General features: G+C 36.1%; 3 protein-coding genes across 3 annotated transcripts; 2 read left to right on the top strand and 1 right to left on the bottom strand.

Moving 5' to 3' along the window:
- Positions 1-4,564: 4,564 nt before the first annotated feature.
- Positions 4,565-7,393, top strand: LOC147537013 (transcription factor MYBS3-like). The gene is made up of 3 exons (XM_086643844.1): positions 4,565-5,392; positions 6,100-6,308; positions 6,433-7,393. Exons 1-3 carry the CDS (start codon positions 5,104-5,106, stop codon positions 6,991-6,993), a joined length of 1,059 nt encoding a protein of 352 aa, XP_086499970.1. The 5' UTR covers positions 4,565-5,103; the 3' UTR covers positions 6,994-7,393.
- Positions 7,394-8,042: 649 nt separating this feature from the next.
- On the bottom strand, positions 8,043-8,537 carry LOC147537012 (uncharacterized). The gene has a single exon (XM_086642721.1). The coding sequence runs from the start codon at positions 8,535-8,537 to the stop codon at positions 8,043-8,045; it is 495 nt and encodes a 164-aa protein (XP_086498847.1).
- Positions 8,538-9,169: 632 nt separating this feature from the next.
- OVA4 (Nucleotidylyl transferase superfamily protein) lies at positions 9,170-14,125 on the top strand. Its single transcript, XM_086640204.1, has 15 exons — positions 9,170-9,326; positions 9,419-9,583; positions 9,813-9,900; positions 10,132-10,173; positions 10,502-10,591; positions 10,690-10,812; positions 11,494-11,565; positions 11,777-11,889; positions 11,980-12,001; positions 12,103-12,168; positions 12,416-12,472; positions 12,580-12,626; positions 12,779-12,860; positions 13,146-13,235; positions 13,762-14,125. The coding sequence occupies exons 1-15, from the start codon at positions 9,259-9,261 to the stop codon at positions 13,894-13,896; spliced, it is 1,260 nt and encodes a 419-aa protein (XP_086496330.1). The 5' UTR covers positions 9,170-9,258; the 3' UTR covers positions 13,897-14,125.
- The last annotated feature ends 393 nt before the right edge of the window (positions 14,126-14,518 follow it).

Here is a 14,518-nt window from a genome sequence, read left to right as displayed (position 1 = left end):
AAGAACAAGGAGTTACAGAGAGAGAAATTCGTCTTTGGGATTGAGCATCTCGTTTTAGGTAAATATCCATTGATTTGGTAGGTTACTTTAATCAAATACAACGGATTTAGAAATAATATACTTTCTTGAATTCAAAGAATACAGAGTTACATAGATAGAAACTCGTTTTTTTGAGAGTGCAACTCATTTTTGTTAAATATCCACTGATTTGGTTAAATATTTATGGAGTTTATGGAAATAAAGATTGGTATTAAATATCCACAATAAATATTCTTTCATAAAATATATGGAAAGAGTTATTAACTTAACCAGTACAAACCTTTGGTTTACCAATGGTTAAAAAATATTTATGAAAGGACAAAAATGAGAGATAATTAAAGGATTGATGCATGGGGCCCACCAAATAGTTAATTTTTGGACTTATTTTACATTTTGGGTTTATTTTGGTTTTATTTTATTTATTAATTTAGGAGTGGATATATGGCTCATTACCCCTCCTATTTTTGGACCTTAAACTCAAAAATCCTTACATATATTAGTTTTACATACTTCAAATATGTATATGATCAGTTATTAACGTGATTCACAAGTTAGTTGTAGTCGCGTTGGTTGAAAATGACATTATAAATTGTATAAATCAATTTTTAAATGTCACATCAAAAATTTTAGACATTCTACAATTGTTTATTATAACCAAAAGTGTGCTCACAAAAGAATTTTCTGGGTCCACCACTGACTGGTTCTCCAAGTTAATTATTTAGCTTTCTGAATAAAACAATTAGGGTAAGTCTAAGGGTATCTGTACTAAAAGTTGGGCCTCGATTTGTCGCCCAAAAAAATTAGGTGGGCTTGGGATTCATTCCCCTGAACTTGATAACCAAGCTATGTTAAGTAAGCTAGCGTGGAGGATCAAATCTGAACCAAATTCAATTTGGGTGCAATTCCTTAAAGCTAAGTACTTTAATGACACAGACAATCCGGTGGCAGCCAAACCTCGTCACTCGTGGCATTGGAAAAATATCAGCAAACAACTAAATAACATTGAGAAATATACCACTTGGGAAGTTCACAATGGTAGGAATATTGATATTTGGAATGATAATTGGATTCCTACAATGTTTCAACCTCCTATTAATCATACTAACTCTCAATTGTCTAAAGTTTTGCAGCTGATTGAGGAGGATAAATGGAATGAGGTACTGCTGAATAACACTTTTGATAGTAATATTACTAATTTAATTTTGTCCATTCCTATAGCAGGTAATGACGACGACCAAAGAAAATGGACCCTTACAAAATCTGGCAAATTTTCGGTTAAATCCTTATATCAAAATCTTTGCATCAGTATAAATTCGCCTATACCTCTCTCACCTAATTGGAACTTTATATGGGCAATTCAGTAATCCCCAGAATCAAGATTTTCATATGGAAAATTTGTGCTAAAGCCCTCTCGGTGAGGGAAAGAATAGGTAAATACATTGACAATAATTTGCATTGTCCTAATTGTAATGAAATTGAAACGATAGAACATGCTTTGCTTCACTGTCCCATAGCAAAAAATATATGATTTTATTTCAATATACTGTCGGAACATATGCCTTCGGTAGCAGAATGGATTTTTACTTGGGAACAGAAATCTCAAGTTAGTAGCACGGGTGATAATACTCACTATGCCACTATTCTATGGATTATCTGGAAAATTCGTTGCGACCATTGCTTTCAACATGAGATTAATAATCTGGACAAAATACATAACATGATCTCTACCTTCCCTAAATACATAGAAGTCAATATAACCACTACCAAAACAGAACCAGGAAAATGGAACCCTCCTAATAGGTCTTCATCGAAAATTAATGTAGACGCGTCCTTCCTAGATATTCAGAATGTTGTAGGAACTATTGGTTATTCATAACAACGAATCCAAATTTCTTGAAGCATATGCAACCACCATTAGGAGCAGAAATGCAGAACAAAGCGAAGCGATCGCAATATTAAATGGAATGCTTTGGGCTGAATCCCACAACTATAAACAGATCATCATAGAAAGTGACAACATCAATATCATACAATATTTACAGAATCAAAGGAATGAAATACAATGGCAATCCAAAATTCATATCAAAAAAATTCAGGATATCAAGCGCAGACTGGAAAAAGTCAAGTTCTCTTACACAAACAGGAAGTTCAATCAAGTAGCAGACAAGTTGGCTAAGTGGGCGAGGAAGAGAAATAAGACCCAATCATGGAATAATGTTCCTTTTATAGTTTCTAATATATTTATCTATTTAAAAAAAAAGAATAAAACAATTAGGCCATGTTTGAGGGGGGGGGGGGGGGGGGGGATTGGACTGTGATCCCTGGAAATCAAATTATTTTAATTTGATGTTTAGTTTGACCAAGAATAGGAATTAGATTCCTAACTTGGTGTTTGGTTTGTAAAAGAAAATGAAAGTAAATTTTTGTAAAAGTTCTACATCCGTTCTTAAACTACATAAATTACACGTCAACTTTTCTTAAACTACATAAATTACACATCAACTTTTCTTATAAACTACATAAATTACACAACAACTTTATTATATATTTTAGGATTTTTCAATTGAAAGGCCATAAACGGGCCCGAATAGGAAAAAAACCACAGGGGATTTTAAAAAAAAACTCACATTTTAAACATTTTTTTTTGAGAAATCAAACTTCATTTAAAGGACCAGAAGGCTAATGAGAATTACATCATGAAGTTGTAAAACAAAGACACAACCAAAACCGGACAAACAACACAAGTTATGCCCACTTGGGGTGCCTCTAGAGCGGTCTGATCTAACTGGTGGGCTACTTCTGATGAAGTCGCCACTAACCATCTGAGGATAGTTTTATAACCGATGCTTCTTCCACCTTCTTCTCTTCCCGCCTTCAACCGTCGGCGTGCAGATCTCCGGTTTGCGCCTCTGATTCCAGTACATTGGTAGGGAGAGTTGTAAGTTGGTGGAGAAACTCCCAATAGTGATCCATGATCAAAACACTCGCTCCTGAATAAAAACGAAAAATAACAAAAGGGTCCTAAAGACCAACAAAACAGGCCCTAAAGACCAACAAAGAAACATAACCTTTATGTAGAATCAAAGAAAGGAATCCGGCGAATGGATGGGCCTTCCCCGAAAAAACAATGAACTGCCCTGGACGATATACTATGGATATGCGGTTATGGAGAGAGAGGAGAGAACTATGATACTAATAAGATGAAAGGACTTTTAGGCTCCCTCCGAAACCTTTTTCCCCACCACCATCATCACTGATGCAAAGGGCAAGACACTAGCGGTTAGTGTTGCAGATTAGCATCAAAGAGACTAAAATCCGAGATACGAATCCCCGACCTACTCCTAAAAAAGAGAGGTAGAAGGTTTCTCTCTCTCATAAAATCCGGCTGGTAACTGCTCTTCAAAAAGAAAGAAAATAGAACTTGAAGATCTTGTCTTGAGGAGGATGATTACAATAGCACCTTCGAATAGTTGTTTTGATATGTGGATTAGAAAGCCGGGTTGGAATGAATCAAAGAAGAGGGCGAGAAAATCTCTATCTCTCTTCTCTCTCCTGTAACCGAGCAAGAATCTATTGTTTCACATCCTCCAATGATTCAATAATACCCTGGAAACCAATACTGGAGGAAAGATTGACTGCATACGAAATAAAAAAGGGGGATCCGGCAAAGGGAGGACCCTTTGTTGGAGCCACAAACGCAGATATGAAAAAAAGTTGTAGAGAGAGAGAGAGAGACGGTTTTTAATAGCATCTGACAATTTTATTTCAAACACTTTTTAAACTGTAACAACATATATAACTATGTTGTTAACAAGATAAACCTATTTTCAAAATTGTCGAGAGCATATATGATTTATTCAGAAATTTTTAAAATTGTTCTTTTTTCAAGTTGATTTGGGCAAAAATTATACTAGTAGGGATGATTCGATCGCAAGTTTCATTTCGAAGGTAAAGTTGTGGTTACCAGATTCGTTGCACCCCCCTGCGTATCGCGATCTGGTTCGCGCGAACCCTTTTAGGGTACGTTCGCGAACTAGATCGCCAGATCTAGCGAACTGCTTCTCATGAAGAACAGTAGAGTGAAGGAAAGACATACCTTAGATTTGAGTTTTAGGTTTTGAAATTCCATGTAATTGTTATTTTATGATTTTTATCTTCATGTTTTAAGTACTATTATGATATCAGACTTTGAGTAATTAGTTGTTTCATCCCTTGTGAGTATTGAAATAATTATGTCTATAATTAAGAAATAATTTTGGAATATTTAGTAATGAACCGAAATTTTATATTAAGCGAATTATGTACCAAATTAGCGTACCGAAGAGGCACACCTCCCACGTACCGGATACACTCTAATAGGTGTACCGCGTACCTGTTTTCGTACCGCGTAACGGAACGTACCGTGAATCTGGTAACTTTTACGAAATGATATTCTTTTTCAAATATCATTCAGAATAGAGTTTGGTTGTCTGTCATATCAAAATTTTAGGATTTTAAATTATCCTCCCGACTAAAATATTATTTTGCAACAAAATAAAAACTAAAATATAAGATAATGAGAACAAAGTGAACGGGTTGAAGACTCATCTTCTAGGGTTTCACAGTCAAATGATAAGGAAGATAAGGTATACTAATGTATATCTTTGGTACTAATGGCTTAAAGGATATAGTTCATTATTGAGATATTCTAAATAGATGGGAGATTTTAAAGCATATTCTAATTGGACATCAGTATCAAATCCCCTTATCCTAAACAAACAGAAATTTTCCTTTTTATAGAGCAAAATTTAATTCTAGGTTTTATTTTCGAATCCAGGATAACCTGACACCAATAAATTAAAAGTAGTTGTTGGCACCGTCTCCAATACGTTCCACGTGGACTTCATTCCTTCGTTCTTTGCCTCCATTTTGCCCACATATCTCATTCCTCTCTCTCTCTAGAATCTCTCATCTTCCGTTTTTCTCTCTCTCTCCTCTCGCCACCACTTCTTCTTGTTCGTCTCTCTCTCTTTATTTCATTGGCCAATTGATTTGGTGGTGGTGGTGGTGGCGGCGGCGGCGGCGATGACGAGACGGTGTTCTCATTGTAGTAACAACGGTCATAATTCTAGAACATGTACAACGAAAGGAGGAGGTTTGAAATTGTTTGGTGTTAGAATAACAGATGGATTTATTAAGAAAAGTGCGAGTATGGGGAATTTATCTTCTCATTTCTATTCTTCTTCTTCTGCTTCTCCAAACCCTAACTCTCCTGATCATCATCGAGATCCGACTCTAATAGCTGAAGGTTATGTTTCTGATGACCCAAATCGTACTTCCTGTTCTTCCAGTTGTCGTATCGATCGTAAAAAAGGTAAATTTTTCTTAAATCTGTTTTTTTCTTGTTGGATTATTTTGTGGATGAAATTATCTGATGAATCCAAGACATTTTCTGATTGTGAATCTGTTAATCCAATTATCCAATTGATCATATTCATGTCGATTTGGGTATGTCATTTGATCACGTAAATGAAATTGGGGAAGTGAGAATTGAGATTGATTTGTTTAAAGACTAAGAAATATATGTCAGTGTTAATTTAGGGCTGAATTAAAAATGGGGAACCCTAAGTGCTTTGGTTTAATCATTTGCATTCAAGACTAAAATTGCAAGTATGTCAACGAATCATCACATCCAGAATAGTCCCACATGGGAGATGGTTGTAGGCTGGTATTTTCGAACTTAGCAGCATATAGACTAGACACTTATTTGTCAATTAGTGCTAGAAATTGGAAAGAGTTAGAAGGTTTTTTCGCTTCAAAAATTGAATTGTAAGGATGTCGTATACTCGTATACCCTTTCCCTGATACTTAGTTCTTTGGTCTATTATGTCTCGAAATGGTTCTTGATGATAGTCCTTGTGTTCAAGATAGGTGCCCCTTTTTCGGGTTCTTCGATATGAAATTTCCAATTGAGTTTTTTTAGAGTTAACCCTGTAGCAATTGATTGAAGTCAATGAATGAACTTGTGGGTAGCTTTAAGTTCTTCGATATACCCTAATTGAGCTTTAAATTGGTGGTTAGGTACACCATGGACAGAAGAGGAACATCGGATGTTCTTAATGGGTCTCCAGAAGTTGGGAAAAGGAGACTGGCGCGGGATTTCTCGCAATTTCGTTGTGTCAAGAACTCCAACCCAGGTAGCTAGCCATGCTCAAAAGTACTTCATCCGGCATAGTAATGCAACAAGAAGAAAGAGGCGATCCAGCCTTTTCGACATGGTTCCAGAAACGGTGAGAAGTTTTCCCATGTCTATGAGTAATTGTGTGCAAGAAAAAGTGAATTTGATTTGTACTCTACTCCTTAATATTCTTGGTTTCTAATTTTGTGTTTTGTCGTGTTCAATTATTTTTTCAGTCGATTGATTCCACAGCTATGCCTGAAGAACAATTAAAGCTTCATCCGGAGCCATGTGAGACTGAGAATGTTAGTACATTACCTACTTTACATCTTTCTCTTGACCGAGATTCTGATCATATGGATACAACTTATAACGAAAACGTAATCCCTAAAGAAACCACTGAAGAAATTGTAAAAATAGATAACAATTTCACACCTATTCCTCTATTCTTACCAACATATTTACCTCTACCGTTCTCGTTCTGGCAACCAATTAGCCCTATCTCAAGCGGAGGAGGAGAGAAAAATGGTACTGAGGAAACCACTATTTCTAACCATCAGGTCTTAAAACCAACACCAGTCCTTCCGAAGGATCGCTTAAATGTTGATGAAATGTTGGGAATGTCGAATCTCAGTTTAGGGAATGGAGGAGCTGAAATTCGGATTTTAGAACCGTCACCACTATCCATGGAATTGCTTGATGCTTCGTCAAGACAATCTGCCTTTCATGTTAACCAACCTGACAGTGGGTCAAGTTTGAGAAAGAGCAGCAAAACTAAAGCAATTCATGCAGTTTGAGATTGAGGGAAAAGAAATGTTGTGTTTGGTTTCCTTCTTTGGTGCTGCTGTAAGGCTAAAAGCTCGAAGAAATGATTATGGATTTGCATACTGGACGTCTTGCTGGTTCTCTTATATGATCGTTGCTACTATGACTAATTGTCGGACAGTTAGCTACATCTGATATCCTTCTCCGACCCTAAAAACCCTAACTCCTATTAATATATATAAATGAGTGTTCCTAATATGTTGTTTCACTTTGTAATTTCATTATGTAGTAGTACGCTCTATCTCTAATTTGGTGAATTTAGAATTAAGACCTCTCTGTAAATGTCATTGACTTTGAACTGAGGTCATGAAACATTATATCAGTAAGAAGATCATCTAACATCAAAGGAAAATACATATTTTGATTTTGGCCTCTTTTTAGTACACTTTTCATACTAGATCTTAGCGCAAAACGGAAATTTAAGCTAAGCATTTTTATTTTTTTTGACAAGAAAGATTTGCTTCATTTACGGGTCTCACTAACAAGATGTGTTACAAGATGATGAGGAATACATTGTATGTCCGAGAAGCCTGAAAGATTACAGTCACAGAAGCATAGTTACAGTCACAGAAGCAGTGGCTAAACATTGCCGTGTGTAAAGTGTTGTTTTTATGTTGTATGTCTCTGATGACCGGCATGATGGGCAATTGCAGAGAATGTCGCTTATATGGCAATTCCTCAACCTGCAAGAGATAATAATTTGTTTGCATCCATCTTGCCGACTTGTTAGAGAATTTGTCTATATGAGAAAATCATGAGGGGTAAAACTTTTCGGAGATCAAGAAATTTGCGAGGTACTTATCGTCCACCTGCATGCATTGTGCTCCTAATTTCTGAACTCGTTTGATTCTTCGGTACTCCTTTTTTTTTTGTTGGAAGTCGATACTCCTTAACTAAAGTGATAGATGACTTTTTTTTTTTATGAGAAACATTGCATTAAAAACGAACAAGAGTACTACAAGCACACAAACGGCTAAAGAAATGCCGACACAAACAAGAGTACTACTAACATACAAAACAACTAGAGTAAAGCTGACACAAAAGAGGGTACAGAATTCCTTTCTCCATTTCTTCTTCCCCATTTCGCAATCGCATCAGCTGGAGCATTGCAATCCCTAGACACATAGGTGAACATGATTCCTTCGAAATTGTTTACAAGGGATTGAATTTGTTGTATCATCTTTAACGATTGCCAGTGTAGACCAATATTATGACCGTTGATGAATTTGATCAGTGCTTGGTTATCACTTTTTATATGAGCATGAGTAATCTTTAATTGTAATGCCCATTGCATACTAGATAGGATAGCTAATCCTTCACATTCTTCCGCGTTTTGGCTTCGCACCGAATTCGCTGCTGCTATAATGAATTTCGACTCTTCATCTCTGATAATACATCCTATTCCGGCCGGTTCTGTAGCTTTTGTAAACGAGGCGTCAACATTCAACTTTAAATATGGTGTCGATGGAGGTCTCCATTTTTGTTCCTTAGTAGATTTCTTGCATTTGTTAGTCATAACCGTCTCAATCTTGAGAGGAGTGATAGACACATTATTAATTCGGTCTATGATTTGTCGATGATTCTGTTTGTTCGTGTTAAAACTATTTTCACATCTAGCTTTCCAAATGAACCATAGTATTTTGCCCACACCATTCAAAATATGAGACTCCCAAAGAAGATTTCAAATATTTTCCTCTATATAAGAACCAATAGGAAGAAATTGTCTACGAATAGTAAATGGGAGATGGAAGGGGAAGTTCTCGATAATTTATACCTTCATACAATCCATTAAATTCGAATGGAGATACCAAAGCCATTGTGAGTATAAGATAAAAAAAATGATAACGTGATAAAAGACAACTTAACATATGCCTCTGGAACTGTACAACTTATCACGTGAAATAAAATTTAAAATAAAATGGACGATAAAACACATTCAATTATGAATCTCTCTGACTGATCTGTTATCACAAAGCTCGAAGAGTACATCTTAAGAAACCCCAATCGCCATAGGCCTTTACCATATCAACATTTGCCTTTCCATTAGCTCGATCGCATTGAGAAGTGGAACCAATTCAATCGTAATTTTACTGTTCCAGAACCAAAATATCCTGAAACCGGATTAACTAATTCGGTCAATACCAGAAATGGAACCCCCTTCAAACTCATAGACTCTTCACATTGGGATAAAATCTTGCTCTTTAGGAGGAAGAAGAAGAAGAAGAGGAAAACCCAGAATGGGTCGTTCAGTTCTCTCCCATTTTCTCATCCTCTCCAACTCTTCTCCTCGATTTCCCTCTTCCCTGTACTCCCTCACTCTCTCTCTCTCTTTCTCTGTGACTTTCTCTCTCTAAATCTCACTGGATTTGACGTTTTTCTTTTATAAACTACTAACAGGTTTGGCAGTCGAATTCAAAGCAGATACTTCAGAAAACAATCGCGATCTCATCTCATTAATCTAACATCTGGGTTAGGTCGAACCAGTTTTCGTTGCAACTGTACTGCTGCTACTCCTCAAACTAACATCACTTCTGATACTTCTTCATCTGCTAGCTCTGTTAAGTAAGTGTTTCTACCTCTAAACCCTAAATATTTTGAATTCTTTATTCTGTGGAGCAAAGGTTTGATTTTTATTTTATCACTTAAACTCAAGTTGGGAAAAGGTTCAATCTTTTTTCAATTTCTTTTAGTAATTGATGGAAATTGAGGAATTGGGTGTGGAATGCTTTTCAAAGTTGACATCTTTTGTGGGTGTTTCTTGTTTATTATATATGTTTTTTTGATCTTACAGGAAGAGGATTGTATCAGGGGTTCAACCTACAGGTTCAATTCACCTTGGGAATTACCTTGGCGCCATTAAAAATTGGATTTCTCTTCAGGTTAGTTCCTTGGTTTGTTTTTGTTTTTGTGAGATGACATATTCTTTCCTTCCCAAGAGTATTGTGCACAAACCACAATTTGGTTTTCTAAAGTATGGAGGGTGAGAGAGATAGTACAGTTTCTTTGTTTGTTGAGAATAGAGTTCATTATATGCTTTGTTGTTTTAAGTTCTCGCTTTTAGTTCTTCTCCAATTTTTGATGATCTAATCTTCTCCTTTTTCTCCTTGCAGAACGATTACGAAACATTATTCTTTATCGTGGACTTACACGCGGTATGATTCCATGTTTTGGTGATTGTATTAGGCTTCATTTACGCGTGGCTTTTCATTCAAGTTTGAATAGAGTCACGTGTTACTCTTATACTTAAATGTAATAATCTTGGCGTTGGTGGCTTCCATCCAAGTCTGATTCTATAAGACATCTTGTTGGTAGTAGCTTAGCACGAGCTTGCTCTATTTACAGGTTGATGTCATTTGTCAACAATTGACTATCGAAATTCAGAAAAGATTATTCTAACCTGTATAAATGTTTTCTGGCTTTTCATATACTTAAATCTTGTAATCTTCACATATTGATAGCTAATGTGTTACCCATACGCAGATAACTCTACCATATGAACCAAAACAGCTTGCTGAGTCTACAAGGACAACGGCCGCTATTTATCTGGCATGTGGTGTTGACACATCCAAGGTCTAGTGATGCTCTCTAAACTTCCCTTGGAAACCATGAAGCTTGTAGTTATTATCATTATCTGCATAAAAATGTTAAAATATCTTCTGTATGTGCAGGCTTCCGTCTTTGTGCAGTCTCATGTACGCGCCCATGCAGAACTCATGTGGCTACTGAGTTCTGCCACACCAATTGGGTGGTTGAACAAAATGATTCAATTTAAAGAGAAATCTCGCCAAGCGGTGCGTCATTACTTCAAAAAATATCAATTGAAATTAATCTTTCATCCTTCTTGTGCAATTCTTTGGATATGCATATATCAAGTACTTGGGTCTCTATTGGATGCATGGGGCATGTACTCTTCCATGTTCTTTGGAAATATGCATCCTGATTGTTCACCATTTAATTATTTTAAAATCTAAGTTCTTTCACTTAAAACAAAACTGTGATTTGGCATCATATCGTTGACCTTTAAGAGTTGGGTGAAATTTTGGGACCATGTGGCTCCTTGCTCAGCTACTACCTTATGCAAACTTTTTTCATGGGTTTTTATCTCGTATTAACTTGAAAATGAAATAAGAAACTAGTGACTACCAACCCAGATACTGTTAGTCTACATGATGATCAACATAAGTGGCTTAGTTGTAGACTTTCTATTTAAGTTTGTATCTTTTCTCGTCATCCCGCTTAACGTTCTAAGTTGTCAAACCCATATGGCTGATACGTTGTTTCTATTATTTCTCATTAGTTGGAGCATGGTGTACGTTTTTCTTAGTGACTGGTAGAGACTCAAGAGAATTATTACTCTTTCAGTCTTTCTTGGACTACTTATTTTATCGTTCTCGAGCATGTTTTGTTGGTTCTGTTTGGGCTTTAACAGCTTCAAAATTCATCTCATTGTTTCTTCTTGTTTTGGTACGTAGGGGGATGAGAATGTTGGTGTTGCACTTCTGACATATCCTGTTTTGATGGCTTCAGATATTCTTCTATATCAGGTGGTCTTCATACACCGCACGTATAACTTGATGTCTATATATATATTTATGATAATGGGAACTGTCCTTCTAACTCTATTATCTTTTAGATCTCTGATTACTACCAGCATTCAAATCATTTATGACTTGTTTTCTCAATTGCTCATACCCTTAAGGGTAGTATCTAGTTTAGTTGTTAGTTGATTCTTACAGTTGCAGAATGGATTTGCAGTCGGATTTTGTACCTGTTGGTGCCGATCAAAAACAACATTTGGAGCTAACCCGTGAGGTAGCTGAGCGAGTAAATTATCTATATGGAGGAAAGAAATGGAAGAAAATGGGAGGGTGAGAACAGTGTTTTTCAATTTTGTTTCGAATTTTATGCTTGTAGTTCTTTTAGTAACGAAATTAACTGCAGATATGTTCTTCCAACAGACGAGGTGGTGCAATATTTAAGGTGGATTCCAATATTTTGACCTTGGTCAATAGCCTTCACTTGATCGTTTGAAGTTTCGTACAATAACGGATTGACCGTTACCCTAATCAATCTTACCACAGGTCCCTGAGCCCCTTATTCCACCAGCAGGAGCTCGCGTAATGTCTCTTACAGATGGTCTATCGAAGGTACTGAAGAATTATCCGTTCCCATCTATTAGTAAAAAGAACTACGAAACTTCTTTTAACTAATTTTTTACAGTTTTGTTATCTTTACTTGCGTAATTAAAGTTTTGTTTCTTGTGCTCTGTTGGGATTAAATTGGCTGAATATGAAACTAGTTCATACCTGGAACCATCTAACCTTTCTATTCATTGATTATTTCAAACATTCATGTTCTTGCGAGCTGACTATTATCGTTGATATTTATTTACAGATGTCCAAGTCTGCGCCTTCTGATCAATCTCGGATCAACCTTCTTGATCCAAAAGACGTAAGTAGGCATTTTCTTGCCTTGTGCATAAATCTTTGTTGCACTTTTGTTTCTCTTCTCCATTTTCCAATTCTTCACTGGCGTGGGCATGCCTTCTCGTTTTGTAGGTGATTGTGAATAAGGTAAAGCGCTGCAAAACTGATTCCTCCCCTGGGTTAGTGATTACTTTTTTTTTTCGTTTACTGCTTTTTTGCCACGAAACCTACTGTTGGGGCCTAGCATAAATTCCTACCAGATTTGGTTTCTTTTTCATGTCCACAATGATGCATATATCTTCAGTGCTTGATCCTTTTTGTACCTCTTTAGGCTGGAATTTGACAACCCGGAGAGACCGGAGTGCAACAACCTTCTTTCAATTTATCAGCTCGTTACGGGAAAGACAAAAGAGGTAACGACATATGATATATTGTTTCGAGTATAATTTCTACGCGTTTATATCCTATTACGTTTAAAATGAAAGACAAACATGAGAACAATTATACACTCATTTTAAATATGAAACACCATTTGTTCCCCTTCCTTTGATTAACGATCTTTAAGCAAACAAGTAGGTTTCCCCGATTCATGGGTTGCGATTTTTATGGGTTCGTCTCCAAACTACCGCGGACAACATTTTGATAAACTATGACCTGAATGTGAGTAACCTGAGCGTGAAATGTTATCTCTGCTGCAGGATGTTGAAGCAGAATGCCGGGAGATGAACTGGGGTACATTCAAACCTCTCCTAACAGATGCTATAATCGATCATTTACATCCCATTCAGGTATCTAAAGTTTGATTTATGAATAAATAGGTGGTTTAGTAATATCTTAGCTTACCTATAAAGAATGTCCTCTCTGGGGCTATTTGGGGTCTATATCTGTCAAACTTATTTAAATTTAAATTGATTGAAGGTAAGGTGGTGTTGGTCTATCTGGCTCTGACTCGTCTGAGTCCAAAGTTTGGTTCTAAATCGTCTAACTCGAATGGACCTTAATCAGCCAGATAAGCCAGTCGAATGAGTCAGACATCACGAGTTCCTCAAACAAACCATCTGAAGTTTGATTAGAGTCAATTCAGACCTCGATTCAGATTTTAGATCTGGCTTGGAAAAGAAAAAAGCACTACCTAAGATTCAGATTAATGCAAGTCAGACATTGGAAAAATGACAAACAGTACCTTAACTGACCAAGGATCAATCCTCATAAGTTTGATGAGTTCCAACTTAAATGCTTTCCCTCTTCGCCGATGTTCTATTTTTTCCGAATTTGACCCCATTATCATAATATGTTATAAAAAAATGTCTGCAGGTTCGCTACGAAGAAATTATGTCTGATAGAGCTTATTTGGATCAAGTTTTGATGGATGGAGCTACAAAAGCTGCCGATATAGCAGATGTTACTATTAATAATGTATACCAAGCAATGGGATTCTTACGAAGATGATCATTATTAACCGCTCCTGGAAGAATTTGTCTAGAAAGGTCAACACGGAAGCAACCACAAAATTAACTTTTGGATGATCAAATCAATGTTTGGCCGTTTACGATTATCTGGAGAAAAAATTCTGTCATAGAGATGTACCATGTCCTCTATTCTTTTTCCATTCATGAATCTTTATCTTTTAAATTTATTACTCAGTTTAGTTAATCTAAGATTTGATTAATTTTGTTTCCCTTTTTCCATTCTTAGCATATTTTTCCATAGAAAAATGGTTAAATGGGTACTTAGATATTTGTCTGACTTTTGCAATCACATAAACCGATATACAAAGAAATTATGATATCTTAATATACTTATAGCATTTTGTAAGAAACCTCTAGCGTCGCATAAGATTTTTAGAGTTTTTCTTTAAAAAAAAATTCTAATGTATTTATGTCGGTAGTTTAATAGAGATATTTCAACAGGACACTCTTTATAGTGTTCTTTGGAGATATCATTGTTGAGTCAAATATTGGTCAGTTTTGACCAAGTGATCATTGTTGAGTCAAATATTGGTCAGTTTTGACCAAGTGAAGAACAAATGGAGTAAAGACGTAAATGAATAAGACCCTCATTGAAGCCATCC

Source organism: Eschscholzia californica, unplaced genomic scaffold (assembly GCF_041429995.1).
Source record: "Eschscholzia californica isolate CP2 unplaced genomic scaffold, dmEscCali1.0.p SCAF_5, whole genome shotgun sequence".
Classification (NCBI taxonomy): domain Eukaryota; kingdom Viridiplantae; phylum Streptophyta; class Magnoliopsida; order Ranunculales; family Papaveraceae; genus Eschscholzia; species Eschscholzia californica.
Note: the sequence above shows the minus strand (reverse complement) of the source record. Positions and strands in the feature narration are given on the sequence as shown.